The 17,036-nt window shown below is 43.4% G+C and overlaps 1 protein-coding gene and 1 non-coding gene across 5 annotated transcripts in view; one reads left to right on the plus strand and one right to left on the minus strand.

Annotated features, from left to right (window-relative positions):
* HHAT (hedgehog acyltransferase) overlaps positions 1-17,036 on the plus strand; it is a 309,652-nt gene that overhangs the window by 25,610 nt on the left and 267,006 nt on the right. For 3 of the 4 annotated variants that reach the window (XM_077763160.1, XM_077763159.1, XM_077763161.1), the window contains one exon: positions 2,380-2,447. In XM_077763160.1, the coding sequence (XP_077619286.1) occupies positions 2,380-2,447 (68 nt within the window). Of the gene's footprint in view, positions 1-266; positions 347-2,379; positions 2,448-17,036 lie in introns of those variants that run through there. The other variant, XM_077763162.1, reaches the window with a different exon arrangement.
* On the minus strand, positions 11,238-11,354 carry LOC144230961 (U5 spliceosomal RNA). The gene has a single exon (XR_013334929.1). It is a non-coding gene; the product is annotated as a U5 spliceosomal RNA (small nuclear RNA).

Here is a 17,036-nt window from a genome sequence, read left to right on the forward strand (position 1 = left end):
AAAGGGGGGGGGGGGAGAGAAGAAAGCGGGGTTCTACTTTGTTTCAATTCTCTACAATTCTGATGTTTCTGGAGGTTTCTCTTTGTATGTAAGTGAAGCCAAAACAGAAGAGGCCAGAGGCTGAGAGGTTTTCTACCCTTTCTGTGTTAATGAGTTTTAGGAGGTTCCGATTACTTACTTGTTGGATTGCAGTAACACGCTGTTTGTGGGCTCTTCCTGGGACTGGAGTGCGTGCACGGTTCAGCGCACATATGCACACACACCCACCGTGACTGTAACAGAAAGGACCAGAGCCCTGCTGCAAGCCCACATCTTCCTAGCGCCGCTTGGACCATGCAGTGTGAAGGTATTTGTGCCACGTGGCAGGCATCTTGGGCCAGTGCTTATCACCTTCCTTCTTCTGTTCCTAGAGGCAGTGTTGCCTGTGGCCGGAGGTTCGGGCTGCTCTTTGCCTCTAGTGTGTGTGAATCTGCCCCCGGAACGAACATCATTTTGTGATTACTTTTTTTTAATGTTTTATTTATTTCTGAGAGAAACCGCGTGAGCAGGGTAGGGCCAGAGAGTGAGGGAGACACAGAATCTGAAACAGGCTCCAGGCTCTGAACTAGCTGTCAGCATAGAGCCCGATGCGGGGCTCGAACCCAGCAACTGTGAGATCATGACCCGAGCCGAAGTCAGACGCCCAACCGACTAAGCCACCCAGGCGGCCCTTGTGATTACTTTTTAATGACTACATACTCCCCTGGTTTTCCTGTAATCTTTCTGTGTAGTTCCTTTTTGGTTCTTCGGTGGGTTTTGTAGGATGTGGTCTGATAAGCATTGGTTTTCCCTTGTCCATGCACTCTGTGCCTTTTGGAGCGATCTCAGCCATTCTGGTGGCTTCATCACCCTTCTGCTGAGGACTCCTCAGTCTTCATCTCCAACTTAGGGTACTCTTGAGCTCCATTCATACCCACTGGGTTTCCTGCTGGACATCACACAGAGACTGTAACATTCCTTACTTCCTTACATGGTATTCATCAGCACTATTGTAATTTACTATTATTGGTTCGTCTCTCTTCCCTGGGAGTACCATGAACCCCAGGAGGGCAAAGGCCATGCCAGTCTTATTTTGTTCATTCCTGGTATATCAGATGTGGGCCTGGTCATTTTACCCCCTTAAGAAGTGTTTGAATGAATATTTTGTTATACTTTTTGTTTTAAATCAATTATATGCTTCCACTTATTACCATTGTAGGATTCCATTTTATAATCTTGTTAGTATTATGTACATATCATAGAGCTGTGACCATTTTGTGGTGTGATCTAAAATAATTTTTCACCACCTGTCCAAGTGAGGCATTGTGCTAATTCCTCCCTTGCTTCCGGGTGCTGGAAGTGTTTATTCTCCCTTGATCCCTCTCTATTTGTGACACTTATTACAAGTCAAAGGGGACCTTCTGTCAGCCCCACTGCGTATATCCAGGAACTTAGGTCACAGAGCTGGAGTGGCAGGTCAAGGCGTGTGACCTGTTTCCATGCCTGTAGCTCAGTCCACCGGCAGCTTTTCCGGGACACAGTCCAGTTTCTCTTCGTGCGTCTCCTGTTAAACCAGCCTAGTTTTTTTTTTTTTTTTTATAAATCAATTTGGCTTATGTGACATTGATTTATTTTATTTTTTTACAAATAGTTTATTGTCAAATTAGTTTCCACATAACACTCAGTGCTCATCCCCACAAGTGTCCTCCTCCATGCCCATCCCCCCCTCCCCCCACATCCATCAGTCCTCAGTTTTTGTCAGCATTCAAGAGTCTCTCATGGTTTGCTTCTCTCCCTTTCCCCCACCATTTCCGCCCTTCTTCTCCCCCTTGTTCCTCCGTCAAGTTCCTCCTAATCCTCCTATACGTGCAAACATATGATATTTGTCCTTCTCTGCCTGACTTATTTCGCTCAGCATAACACCCTCAAGGTCCATCCATGTTGCTACACATGGCCAGATTTCATTGTTTCTCATTGCCATGTAGTATTCCATGGTATAGATAAACCACATCTTCTTGATCCATTCATCTGTTGATGGACACTTAGGCTCTTTCCATGTTTTAGCTATTGTGGAGAGTGCTGCTATGAACATTGGGGTACATGTGCTCCTATGCCTCAGCATTTCTGTATCCCTTGGGTAAATTCCTAGCAGTGCTATTGCTGGGTCATAGGGGAGTTCTATTGTTAGTTTCCTGAGGAACCTCCACACTGTTTTCCAGAGGGGCTGTACCAGTTTACATTCCCACCAACAGTGTAGGAGGGTGCCCGTTTCTCCACATCCTCGCCAGCATCTAGAGTTCTCTTAAACCAGCCTAGTTTTATTTAGATTTGTGACTAATGAAACCCTGTTTTTCTTGTCAGAACATGAAGAAGAACTGGACCGACAGTTTGACCTGGAGGCTGGCACTTTATTTGGAGGATTAAAGAAGGTACTTAGTGGGTAAATAATAAAGCTGCTGAATCTTCAAACATGGTTTCAGTATTTTGCATTACTTTTGTATTTGGCTGGTGATGAGCTGTGTCTTTGTTTTTCAAAGAATTTTGATTTTTAAAATGATATAAAAGCATTGCTTTTTCACTTTTTTGCCGTGTGTGGTGTGCCAGTTGTATTTGAAGTTCCGTCAGCATTTGTGAGTTGGCTTGGGACATAAAATAATGTATTCCAAGTTCTGAACACCCAACTTACAAATGAGCTTTTGGAAGACCATTTGTTTCCAACCCGGGCCCTGCCTGTGCTGGTAGTTTTCTACCGTGAGAGTTGCAGGTCTTGCTTAAAATTGTAGCAATTTACTTCAATTTCCATTTTAATTTTCTAGGGTCAATCTGTCCCTTCTTTCCAGCTCTGGCTCTATACGGAGCCACTCTGTTAGATGGAAGGCCTGTGTTTTTCTGGGACTGGGAAGAATGTCCTGCCTTGCGTGGGGCACCATTCCTGGCTTTTGTTGTTCTGCTCACCAGAAGTTTCCATGAAAGTTGGATGTAAGTTGAGTTTTCATGTGTTGCATCCAGTTGTAAATGTTTCTGATTGAAATAAGCCCCTTTAAGGGTGTCTGAGTGGCTCAGTCTGTTAAGGGTCTGACTCTTGATTTCAGCTCAGGTCAAGTTCTGACAGTTGCAAGATAGAGCCCCATATTGGGGTCTGCGTGGAGCCAGCTTAAGATTTCTCTGCCAGCTTAAGATTTCTCTTTCCCTCTGCACATGCTCACTCATGTTCATTCTCTCTCTCTCTCTCTCTCTCTCTCTCAAAAGGCCTTTTAGGATATTAGTTAAGACTGTAAGGTGGATGGTGTGTGCTCACTTCAGAGAGAAAGAAGTCTGGGAAACTTTGTCCTGGTGGAGTTTGAGATGTAGCAGGAGATTGCTTTTGTGAGTGTTTAAGATCTACTCTAGAAATATTTCCACTCTCCGATCTTTTATAACAGAAAAAAATGGTGTGCGCGTGCTCTTTTTTTTTTTTTCTTCTTACCCCTTAGAGTTACAATTCAGGCATTTCAGACAATAGTGAATTGTTTGCCAGGGGCAAAAATAAACAGACCCATTGTAGACTAAGACTTTGAGCTCTTGAGAAGTGATTGTGAGGCCCTGTGAGCAGCCAAGCAGAGGGTCAGGCCCCAGCACGTTCTGGAGCTACGGCAGATTTCATTGTCAAGGGCAGGCTCAGCCCTGCTGGCTCAGCCCTGCTGCGTGTGCCACTTCCAGACAAAGGGGCTTTGTCTTTGTTGACTTCCCAGCTCCCCTTGCCACTCCTTCAAGTCCAGCTGCTTGACTCCCTGCCAAGGCCGTAGAGTCCTGGGGAGATGACCTTTGCTGAGCTTTCTCCATGACCGACCCCCTGCCCCCGCCACGCATAACAAGGGCATGGGGAGGCCTGGGGTGTCAACTTTTAGCACAGCCCTGCCTTCTTGGAAAAGCGCACAAGGCACAGATACACGTCCTTGGAGCTCCACGGACTCCGTCTTTCTCCACTTGGAAAAATGTGTCCATCCCTCTGTTTGTCTTCCCATCCATCCATTTGTCTGGTGCTATTGAGTACCTCTTGTCCTCCTCTTTCTGGGTCTCCTCCCTGGCAAATGGGATATGGGTGGTCTGGAGCCTTAGAATTTAGAGGGAAAACGAACTGTCCTGGTGGATAATCAACAGATGAGGGAAATTTATATTGTGTCCTTGGTGAAGATCATAAAAAAGACCCAGAGGCCAAATGTAGCGTGAGCGAGTGCACGGATATCTGCTGAAAGTCTTACTTCAGCCAGTATGGAGGCCTGGTAGGTTCTGGACACGCCTTGCTGAACATCGCCTTTCTTTGAGGTTCCAGGAGGTGGTAAGAAAATTCTACATTACTCCTAATTCTAATCCAAAGAACTATTTGGTGAGCATAGGAATTGTGAACTTGAGAAAAAAGCTTTCATGTTCTCTGACCACTCCTTCCCTTCAATGTTCGGGTTACTAAACTCAGCACTACTGACATTTTAGACCGGATAATTCTTTGTTGTGGGGGAGCTGTTCTGTACATTGCAGGGTGTTTAGCAGCCTCTCTGTTTGGCAGCAGTAACCGCTAACCCAAGTCCTGACCGTCACAAACGCCGCCAGGCATTGACATTGTCTTTGAGAGTAATGGGTCTGCTCTGCGGCAATAGGGGCTCTCCCCTCACTGCCTTTGTTATTTCTGATTTGCCCTTTCTTTTGCTCACCTTGTTTCTTCTTCCGGGTCTCCCCCTTTCCCTGTCTGGTCCTTACTCTTCACACCCGAGCTCAGTTGTCTCCCTGTCATAGCAGCAGTGCCTGGACCTCAAACTTGGGCCTCGTGCTCATCATTCCTGACACTTTACTGCCACACATACTACTTTTAACGAGTGTATTTCTGTGCCCAAGTCTGAATTGAGTGTGTTGGGGACATAGTAGTGAACCAGACAGATGAGGTTCCTGTCCCACTGTCTCTTAGTGGGGACAGATCGACGGTAAGTAAACAGGCAGATGTAACGACCACAGATTGAGCTGAATGATCTGAAGCAAAGGGGTAGGGTGATGTGCTAGAATGCTCTGGATTGTCTCTTGTGCCCTATAACGATAAGTATGTTTGGACAGTTGTATCTTATATGATTCATCCTTCACTAAACTGTGAGTGCCACAAAGGCAGGGCTGGGATTTAATCCTTCTTGTTTCTTCAGTGCCTGGAATTGAAGGGGTGAGTGTTCTGTTGAATTTAACCATGCCAGGTGCCAGGTTGTGACATTGGAGTAAGTGCATCAAAACCAAATGCATCTGGATAGACCTGCACGTAAATGCTAAGTGGGCCCGTGTGTATAGTCCAAGCACGAGCGACCATAGTGGCCCAGGTGATCAGAAACAGCTTTGGGGAGGAGGAAGCTGCCTCCCAGCTGAGCTCCACAGAATGGTAGGATTTGGGACGGTCATCAGTAGCGGAGACGCTGTCCCAGAGGGGCTTGCCATGACTGGAGAGGGGAAGGAGGCCCTGGGGAGATGCGGACTCCAGGTGGAGCTCTGTTTAGGATAGTGAAGGGGATCTGGGCCTGACCACGGTCCTCCAATTAGTGCTGATATTAGAGTTTGGAGGATTAGAGCCCAAATCCGGAATGCCGTGGGGCCTGGTATACAGCTGATCACACTTGCTGAGACACCAGATGTGATGGGAGCAGCTGTCCCATATGCTGAGACGTTTGCATCCTTTGCAGTGTCTGCTTTTCTGGGCTTAGAAGCGCCCCTTCCTGCAGGCACCAGTGGCTTCCTGGAGCAGTTGTGCGCTGGGAGCCCATGGGTGGGCAGGGATGGGTCCCGCTCGGTGCCTTTCCAGTCCTGGCCATTTTCTGTCATGGTGTTTGGTGGTCCCCTTGTCTTCGAGCTGGGTTTCCTACTGGTGGTCCCAAGAGACAAAGGAAACTTTCATGCCTGTGTTCCTTGCCTGATATAGGAAACCTGCTTCTGGGCAGGGTCTGAATCCAACTGATAGAAATGAAGCTCTATGTCAGATTATACTGTCCTGAATTTTCCCCCTGTTATCATTCCTGGTTCTGGTAGCATGATGGAAAGAGCACAGGTTTGGAGTTGGTCGGACTTGAGCTCACAATGCAGTTTACAGCATTTTGGAAAATCCTTGACTTGCTCTGAGACTTAATTTTATTACCTGGAACATGGAAAGAGGAGGTTGTGGGGACAGAGATGCTGGACAGAAAATGCCCAGCGTGTGTGTGCCTGGTGCAGAATGTATGCCCAGTATGTGTTGTTGGGTTTGTTACTGTTTTCCTTCCTTGGAAAATGTCCTTGTTTCAGAGTTGAGATTTGTTTTCCTTCCTTGGAAAATGTCCTTGTTTCAGAGTTGAGATTTGTTTTCCTTCCTTGGAAAATGTCCTTGTTTCAGAGTTGAGATTTGTTTTCCTTCCTTGGAAAATGTCCTTGTTTCAGAGTTGAGATTTGTTGATTCTCCTTCTCTGGCAAGCAGGTAATGTTCTGCAGAGAAGCGTTTAAATCCAGAAGGGGACTGTTACCAAAGAGTGCTCAAAAGCCTAACGTTAATACGAAAAATTTTACATGTGATCAATTCCTCCTCCTCTCCTGAGGACGCTCCTTCCTGAAGCAGGTTCTGAACCTTGGGGTATCCTTGTAGATAAGGAGTTTTTTCGGAAAAGGAGTCAGAGAGGGATTTTCAGTGCCTGTCATAACCGTTAGGAAGAAAAGACACAGTCCGAGAAGGGAAACTTAATCAGTTAAGTCTTGGTGAAGAGAAACAAGGTTCTGTTCTAAAGTAGAGACCCCGTGTTTAGCTACTTAAGTTTTTGCCTATACAGATGGTCAGGTTCAGCTTAATTTTTAATTCCTCTTTATTTTATCCTTAACACACACACACACACACACACACACACACACACACACTCTCACGCGTGCGTGCTCTGTTTTGATTCACTTAACAAACATTCCTCGCATGTCTACTCTGTAAGAGGCTTCCGAGGGATGGTGCTGGGTATGGGGAGGCCAGGACATTCCGGGCTCAGTCTCCTGACTGGACTCCAGATTTGGGGCAAGGTGACAGTGCAGTGGTGAGGCATGTGACGCGACTCTCCGTGGGGCGTGCATATGTCCTGGACTCATGGCAGTTCTAGCTGGGATGCTGGGAGCCAGTGGGGAAGGTGGGTGAAGGTGTAGCATGTACTTGGACCTGGATGAGAGAGCGAGAGTCATTCAGCTTGGCTGGGGGGCTGGGTGTAGGCAGGATGGCATAAGAGAGAGGCTGACCATGAAAGCCACAGACACCATGTGTAGAGTCTGGACTTTATTCAGAAGGCAGTGGACAGTCACTGAAGGGATTTAGGTCTCCTGTGGCCTCTTTCAGGAACCTTGTGATTTTCCTGTTTTACCTACCCTGCACCTGCCTTTACCTTCCATCCCCCCAACCCCAAGATCTGTGTATCCCTGGAGTTCCTGTCTGGGATGTGTATCTCCTAATGTTACTCAGAACCCATTCATGGCTCCCCGTTTCTTACAGTATGAAGTACTGAATCCGTAGCTGACCTTCAGGCCCATTGTCCACTGACCCTCCCTGGTTTCAGCACATCAGATCCTTGGGGTCACCCTTTGCTGCTAAGTAACAGGTTTGTGTGCCGTTTCCTGAAGATTCTTTGGTGTTTCCTACACACAACACTTCCTGCGGACAGGTGTGCACTTCCCCTCTGCTGGGGTAACAGCCTGGAGGGAACCATCCCTGACTCCTCTCTCCTTGCTCCAACCTCCACCTGGCATTGAATTCTCTCTCCTGTGACTTCCATTCCCAGGACTCCTTCCTGAACCTGTGTTATCTAACTGTTATCTGTTGTAGATGTAAGGGGATCTTTCATCTCTGCCTCTCCCTGCCCGAGGGTCCAGGAGTGTTTCTTGGGTCATGGTGAACATGCCTGTCTTGTTGGGGGTTTACCGTAAAGGAACATGGGTCCTCGGCCACATCTGGCTTTGTTTCATGTGTCTAAATTCTGGCAGGTTTAGAGAGTTTAGGTTTTACCTCGTTCTCGTTAAGCCAGAGACTCTCAAAGATGATGCCAGTGTTCTTCGTATGTATCTCTGCCTCCCTCCATCTGATGGGAGCAGATCAATAAGCAGTTCGGTTGTGTGTGAGAACTTGAAGCCTGTCCTTATTAACAGAAAATTGGATTTCATGCAGCTTTGCCCCTTCACAGAGGGGCTGCACAGCAGATAGATGCTTCTGCTCTCTGCCAGCCCCTCCCCCCACCCCCGCCCCCCGGGCAAAGAGCATGTGGGCTGAAGGATGTCCTCGTGGTAGGGCCAGGAAACCCGCAGGCCAGTGATGGAAGGAAGCTTCGTGAGCACATGTTGGGCTTGATTCCCTTTTGTTAGGTAAAGAGCAGGAGTTCTTTATGTTGTCAGTATACTCTTACTTGGTTTCATCGCAGCTGGATTTCGTTCTTGATGTGTGGCAGATTTGTAGCAAGACAAAAAAGAGGTGGTAGTGATTTCCTGGGGAGGCTAGAAACGAGTGTCACTCCCTGCCTTACGTCAAAATAGGATCTGCAATGCAGATGGATACACCTCATGTTTGCTCACTAACTCTTAGCCTCCATGTCCCCTGCTTTGTCCTCCTCTCTCCTATCCACTAGTTCATAGAAAATACTGTTGCATTATAAAGGCACTTGAAGAAGCCAGGGGAAATAAGGTGAAGTTAGGACCAAGAGTTTAGCTCTGCAAAAAGTGTGTGTGTGTGTGTGTGTGTGTGTGTGTGTGTGTGTGTGAGAGAGAGAGAGTGAGAGAGAAGAGGAGGTGAATAGAAATGGGGTGTTTCCCATGAATACTTAGATCTTGCAGTGGGGATACAGATTTTGCATGAGAAATTTCTTGGCCACAAACCAGTCAGTTTACACGTGACTGTTTACTTACCGACTGCTTTGGGGCCCGGGGTGCGATAGGTGCCGGAAGCTAAGAGAAGTGACAGGTGTGGTTTCTTTCCTCAGGTTGCTTATACCGGGTCTGAGAATGCCAGGCTGACAGACAGCTTTAACAGGGATGATGCTGTATGTGTTTAACAAAGGGGAGAAGTGTCAGTCAAACGGAACAGATCCCAGTAATCCACAGCCAGGACACCTGGCCCTATCTGTGTGTCTTGCCTGAAATTTGGCCCTCGCATTACATGTAACACAGTGTTTCCAGGTGCGTGAGTGTCTCTTGCAAGTACAGCCAAAAATTACTGGGAGAATTTCTAATCGTGGAATGGCCAGGGAAGGCTCCCTGGAAGAGGCAGATAGATTTGAGCTGAGGCTGTCTCTGGAAGGCCATGTTTTGAACTTACCCAAGCCTGCCTGATGCTTCAACAAAAGTCAGATTCTTCAGTTTTACTTGGTGATTTCCGGCAGGTGGAGGTGGGTAGCAGTGAAATGTCTTTGTGGCCCTCAACTTTGCTGCCAAGTAGTAACGTTTTAGGGAAAGAGTTGGGATCTGAATTGTGCCGTGTGTGCAACATTTATTAGTAGGCAGGTGCCAAACTTGCCATTAAACCTGTTCCTGAAAGCTTGAGAAGCCTCTGTTCTCTGACTTTAGGTGCTGCAACGAGCACCTTGCAGGAAGGATTCATCCGAGGCTGAGGCAGCCCTACTCTGTGGTTGGGAGCAGATGCCCTGTGAGTCTGATCAGGGGATAGTCTTTTAGGAAGTGAAGGGACACAGAACCAAAGGCGGGCTAGACTTAGGACCATTTTCCCTGAAGCTTTGGGTGCTGGTTTTCTGTTTTTTTTTTTTTTTTTAATATTTGAAGAAAGAATGATTTAATTCACAGGGCATTTTAAATGATGGGTCAATAGTATTCCTCCAAGGATGCCTGGGTGGCTCAGTCGGTTAAGCATCCAACTCTTGACTTTGGCTCAGGTCACTCTGGGTTCATGAGTTTGAGCCCCACATGGGACTTTGTGCTGATAGTGCAGAGCCTGCTTGGGATTCTCTGTTCTCTCTCTCTCTCTCTCTCTCTCTCTCTCTCTCTCTCTCTCTCTCTCTCTCTCTCTCTCTCTCTCTCTCTCTCTCTCTCTCTCTCTCTCTCTCTCTCTCTCTCTCTCCCTCCCCTGTTCATGCTCACTATTGCTTTTTTTTTTGCCTTTTTTTCGGGGTTGAACTTCCTATCCAACTACTCTGAAGAGGGGGCCACTGGCTGAGCGACTGGTGCCTCATCCTTGAGAAAATCTCTTAACCCAACACAGATATTGAACACCACTTCTTTCGTTTATAAATTATTTCTAACATTGCTTATACTAATACACTCAGGTGAGGCTTTAGATACTGATACTGGATATTATTTGAATTGCAGCCATCTGGGACTGGATTTCCGATTAGTGCCCTTCACATGCCAGCTCCCTTGTTCCTCACTGCACACCACATGTCCCGTATAAGGGCTCTAACAACATTCAGAGCAAAGCAGCAGGTTCTTCCCCGCCTAGGCAGTGTGAGCTGCAGCCTGAAGCTGAATCTTGGGGGAGAAATGTGGGGAGGAAGGGAAATGCTTCCTTCTCTCAGTGGTTCCCTAAAAGTAGTAGGCACTACTACTGACATCTAAAGAATGTCAGCATTCTTTAGAAGTTTCTTGCCTTTTAAAATCATTACATGACAGTTGATAAGTCTCTGTTAAAAAGAAGTTAGGAGAAGCTGCAGGGTAAGAGTGAGATCGTAGGGCCCGTGGGAGAAGATGCAAAGGTGGTGCTGGGGAGCAGTGGTGAGGGTTATTTCATCATCATTTTGCTCCCAGGTTTCATGAAAAGCAAATCTCTGACCAAATTCTACCTATCACACACTTACTTATTAGGCAAGCAGTAGAAATCAGTCCCAGGGCTGATGAAATCCTTTAGGAGAGCTTGTGCTACTGCGAAATTCTATAGAAAGGGATTCTGAGCTATTTGGTATCAGACAACCAGAAATTCTCCAACCCTGTAGCTGAATACAAAGCCTTTGGTTCTAGCCTTGGGGGGCCATCCTAAAAGATATATATTCTTAACATTCCTAGTAAACTACTGACCCCTAATCATATAGTTAACTACTTGTACCAGGTAACAATGTTTCTAACTAAAGCTCTGCTAGTTTATAAGTCTCATCCCTGGGAACATTCTGCTGATACTCAGCATAGTACCTTATGAAGTAGCCAAAAAGGGAAACTTGGAACATACCATAGAGTCGTTTATTCCTTTTCTCCCCAGAAGCTCAGTCTTTTTTTACAACAACTAATACAGCCTTGCCCAGGGCAAGGCCTCAAAAAATTGGTTAAGCACTCAGAATTGTTTCTCTCCACGGAAATCTTTAGTAAAAGGCGAAAGATTTATTCAATCTGAAGAGAAACCAGAGTATGGCTCTGTGGTGTCCATCTTACTAGTCCACTAACCACAAGTCTTAGTTCACTGATGGTGACTCGTTATCCATAAGTGCTGCTCCTTACCCAGAGTTTGTACAAGAAATTCTGTAAGTACGCTTCTCATAGTTATAAATGTTGAGTTGGAAGAAATAGTCTTTTAACTTTGAAAATACTCAATGAAGAGTACTATGGGAATGCAAATGAGAAGGCTGAGTCATCCACTTTGAGTCTTAAACTTTGTAGTCACTGCTGCTTCTGGAGCCACCATTAGGGGGCGAAGCGGAAATCTGCCTCTATACCTCGTCCTCGTTAAATCACAGAAACTACAGTTTTAGCGCTTTTGTACATTGGGACTTTGAGTATGGTTCCATTCCGTTCCTTTGCTGTCCCCTATCCACCAACACAGGCAAGATACAGAACCACAAAGAACTCCCTCTTGGTGCTTTCTAGTCAGACTTGTCCTGCTCTCCCCGACCCTAACGTGTGGAACCCGCTTACATCTTTCATCTCATAATTTTGTCATTTTGAGAATGTTAGACAAATGGAATCCTATAGTATGTAACCTTTGAGACTGTTTCTTTCCCCACTGAACATAATGCCCTTGAGATCCATCAAGTTGTGTGTATCAGTAGTTCATGGTTTTCATTGCAGGGTATTCGTCCATGATGCAGATGGACCACACAGTGTGGAACCATTCTATTGTGGAAGGGCATTTGGTTGTTTCCAGTTTTTGGCTGTTATGAATACATGTGCATATTTGTGTACAGGTTTTTGTGTGGACATGTTTTAATTTCTCAGGGATAAATATCCAGAAGCTTGAGTGCTGGATTGTAGGATACATGTTTACTTTTTATTTATTTTTTAAATATTTGTCTTTTTTAAAAATGTTTTTTATTTCTGAGAGAGAGAGAGAGACCGTGTGAGCAGGGGAAGGTTACAGAGAGAGAGGGAAACAGAATCCGAAACAGGCTCCAGGCTCTGAGCTGGCAGTCAGCACAGAGCCCAATGTGGGGCTTAAACCCACGAACTGTGAGATCATGACCTGAGCCAAAGTCAGATGCTTAACTGACTGAGCCACCCAGGCGCCCCACATGTTTACTTTTATAAAGATCAGCCCAAGCTGTTTTCCAGAATGGCTCTACCATTTCACATTCCCACTAGCAGTGCTTGAAATACTTAGTTTTTCTGCATACTTGCCAGGCATCCAGGATTATTAAGACTAAATATTAGTTGGTGTGATAGCTGTGCAGTGGTATCTCCCAGTTTAATCTGCATTCCCTAACAGTGATGTTGAACATCTTTTCATGTGCCTGTTTGTCATCTGTATAATCTCCTTGGTGAAATACCATTTGTGCCTTCTGCCAGTTATCTACCTGTATTGTTTATTTTTTACTGCTGAATTTAGTTCTTGATATAGTCTAGATACTGTTTTCTGTCCAGTAGCTTGACTTTTCATCCTCTTAGAGTCTTTCACAGAAGTCCAGTTTAGTGATTTTTTTTCCCCCCCCTTTTGTGGATTGTGCTTTTGGTGTCATTTCTAAGAACTCTTTGCATGGATCATAGACTTCCTATTTTTTTTACCCAAATGTTTCATATTTTTGCATTTTACATTTAAATCCATGATCCATTTTCAGTTAAATATTTTAAAATATTCTTTTTTTAAAAGTTTATTTTTCTTTTATAGTTTGTCAGGTTGGTTTCCATATAACACCCAGTGCTCATCCCCATAAGTGCCCTCCTCCGTGCCCATCACCCCCCCCTCCCCTCTACCCCATCTGCCCTCAGTTTNTTATTGAGGAATCTCTATACTGTTTTCCAGAAGGGCTGCACCAGTTTACATTCCCACCAACAGCGTAGGAGGGTGCCCGTTTCTCCACATCCTCGCCAGCATCTAGAGTCTCCTGATTTGTTCATTTTCGCCACTCTGACTAGCGTGAGGTGGTATATGAGTGTGGCTTTGATTAGTATTTCCCTGATGAGGGATGCTGAACATCGTTTCATGTGTCTGTTGGCCATCTGGATGTCCTCTTTGGAGAAGTGTCTGCTCATCTCTTCTGCCCATTTCTTCACGTGATTATTTGTTTTTCGGGTGTGGAGTTTGGTGAGTTCCTTGTAGATTTTGGATACTAGCCCTTTATCTGATATGTCATTTGCAACTATCTTTTCCCATTCTGTCAGTTGCCTGTTAAATTTAAAAATATTCTTAAGTAATCTCTGTACCCAATGTGGGGCTTGGATTACAACACTGAGATCAAGAGTCATAAGCTCTGCTGACTGAGCCAGCCAAGCATCCCGAGTTAATTTTTATATTGGCCTAGGTAGAGGCTTATGATTATTTTTTTGCTTACGGATGTCCAGTTGGTACAGCACCACTAAATGAAAAAACCATTCTTCTCATTGAATTGTTTTTACACCTTTGTCAAAAATCAATTGGCCAGACTAGTATGACTGTATATCTGGGTTCTCACTTCTGTTCCACTGATCTGTGTATCTGTCATTCCACTAATGGCACATTCTCTAAGATTACTGGTAAGTCTTAAAATCAGGTAAAATAATCTAATATTCTTTCAAGATTGTTTTGGCTCATTTAGTTTCTTTGCCTTTTCATATACATTTTAGAATAAGCTTTTCTATATCTACAAAACATTTTTCTGAGATTTCAATAGGAATCCTGTTAAAATGTTATATCATTTTGGGAAAACTTATGTTTTAACTATGTTGAATCTTTGAGCCCTTGAAGGTGGCATATCTTTCTATATACCTCTTTTGATTTCTTTTATTCATGTTTTGAATAAAACAGTTTTAGCATACAAATTTTATACCTGTTAGATTGATACCTATACTTTATACCTAGACTGATACCTGTAAAATTTCATTTTTTAACACTCATTTTTTTTAAATCTTAAATTTAACTCTATGCTACACTTGGGGCTTGAACTCCTGACCCCAAGATCAAGAGTTGCATGTTCTACCAACTGAGCCAGTGCCCCTAAGTGTTCTAAATTTTGAGCAATTGCAAATGGTCTTATAGTTTTAATTTCAATTTCTGTATGTTAATTGCTAGTATATAGATGTATAATTGACTTTTATATTTTAATCTTACCTCTAATGACTTTTCTGAATTCATTTACTAGCACTGGCCCGGGCTCCCATATTGTGTTGAGTACGAGCGATGAGAGTCTACATCCTTGTCTTTTTCTTACCTATTCAGGCTTCACCAATAAGTTTGATGTTTCTGTATATTTTCGTAGATCTTCTTTATCAAGTTGAGGAAGTTACTCTCTATTCCTAGTTTTCTGAGAATTTTTATGAATGAGTGTTGAATTTTGTCAGCTGTGCTTTTCTGCATCAGTTGAAATGATCATGGGATTTTTTTCTTTAAGAATATGTTAATATGGTGGGTTACTTTGATTTTTTTTTTTTTTTTCAATATTAAATCTATCCCCGGATAAACCCACTTGGTTGTAGTGTGTGATTTTTTATTTTTTTTCTTATACATTGCTGGAGTTTACTGGTTAATATTCTGTTTAGAAGTTTTGTGTCTATATTCACATGTAGTTTCTCTCTTGGTGCTATTGGATTTTGAGCAATTAATATAGTGTCTTGTATTTTTAAGTTCAGATTTCATGTGTTTATTGTGAGACTTACAAAATGAGTTAGTGTTTCCCTCTTAAAGAGAACATCTTTAGATGTGTAATAAAATTCTTCAGTGAAACCACTTGGGACTAGAAATGTCTCTTTAGGGAGTTTTAAAGTATGAATTTAATTTTTTTGGTAGTTGAAATGATATATTTTGTATTGGGTGAGTTTTGGCAGTTTGTGCTTTTCAAGAAATTATTCCACTTTATCTAAGTCATCAAATGTACGCATAGGTGGTTCATAGTATCCCTTCTTAGCCTCAGTGTCTTTGGAGCTTGGTGATAACCTGTTTCATTCCTGGTATCTGTAATGTAGGCTGTCTTCTCTTTTATTCTTCATTTGCTGGAGATTTGTGAACTTGATTTTTACAAAGAACTAGCTTTTGTTCCATTGACTTTTATCTATTTTTCTGTTTCATTGATTTCTGCTTTTATCTGTTTCCTTCTTCCTGCTTTCTCTGAGATTGTTTTGCTCATTTTTTAGTTTCTTGAGGTGGTAGCTTAGAATTTTGAGACTTTAATATAAATATGTAACGTTACATTTTTTCCAGCACTGCATTAGTTTATCCTACATATTTTAATGAATTGTACTTTCATTTAAAAATATCTATTTTTTATTTCCCTCAAGACTTCTTCCTTGACTCATGGGTTATGTAGAAGTATGTTGCTTAATTTCTAGGTGTTTGGAGATTTTCCTGTTACCTTTCAGGTACTGATTTCTAGTTTGATTTCATTTTGGTCAGAGAATACACTGTATGATGAAATTCTTTTAAATTTGTTGATTTGTATTATGGCCCAGGATATAGTATATCTTAGTGAATATTCCATGGATACTTGGAGAATATGTGTTCTGATGCTGTTGGATGGAAAGTTCTGTAAATGTCCATTAAATCCTGTTGGTTGGTCGTAAGTTTTCCTGTATCTTTGGTTTTTTGGTCTATCAGTTTTATGAACTGTTGAGAGAGAAGGGTGTTGAAATCTTCAGCTGTAATAGTGCGTTTGTCTTGTCTTGTCTGTCAGTTCTTCATGGATTTGACGGCTTTGTGTTTTGGTACAGACACATTAGGGTTGTTGTGTCGTCTTCTTGGGTTTACCCTTTTGTCATTATTTAATGATCCTTTAGAGCCTGGTGATTTTTCTTTCACGAAAGTCGTCTTGACCTGATATTAATATAGTGAGTGCTGCTTTCTTTTGTATGGTGTATATTTTTCTATCCTTTATTTCAGCCTGTCTGTATTGTTATAGTTGAAGTGAATTTTTACAGTTTTTTTTTTTTCCTCCCCCCCAGTTGAGAGAGCCAGAGCATGAGCAGGGGAGGGACAGAGAGAGAGGGGGAGTGGGGAGAGGGGAGGGGGAGGGGAAGCTGGGGAGAGAATCCCAAGCAGGCTCTGTGGGGTCAGTGCAGAGCTAGATGTAGGGCTCAAACCCATGAAGTGCGAGATCACAACCTAAGGCGAAATCAAGAGTTGGATGCTCAACAGACTGAGCCACCCAGGCAACCCTAATGTGAACTTTTTATAGACCGCATAGATTTGGATCATTTCCTAAGAAACCCATTCTGACCTTTTCTTTTAATTGGCACATTTAATTTGATTTGGGTTCACTCAGCATCTTGAATCTGTAAGTTTATGCCTTTTACCAAACTTGGGAAATTTGTAGCCATTATTCCTTTAAAAATTTTTTTCAGCTTTTTTTTTTTTCCTCTCCTTCTAGGATTCCAGTGACATGAAAGTTCTATCTTTTATAATTGTACGACAGATCTCTGCAGGTCTGAGGCTCTGTTTATTTTCTCAGCCTATTTTTCTATTTTCTTCAGATTGTATAATTTCTGTTGACCTGTCTTTTAGGTTCAGTGATTCTCTGTCATCTGCTCTATGAAGCCTATTCATGAGTTATTTTATTTTATTTATGTCCTTTCTCAAATCCTGACGTTCCTAGCCAGACTGCTTTCTTCTTTTCATCTTTCAGAGTCATCTTCTGTTTGTTTTATAATTATATCCAGGGTCGTAGCTATCCTTAATGGGAGAGTTAGGGAGATAT

This window comes from Crocuta crocuta, unplaced genomic scaffold (genome assembly GCF_008692635.1).
Source record: "Crocuta crocuta isolate KB4526 unplaced genomic scaffold, BGI_CrCroc_1.0 scaffold3, whole genome shotgun sequence".
NCBI lineage: Eukaryota > Metazoa > Chordata > Mammalia > Carnivora > Hyaenidae > Crocuta > Crocuta crocuta.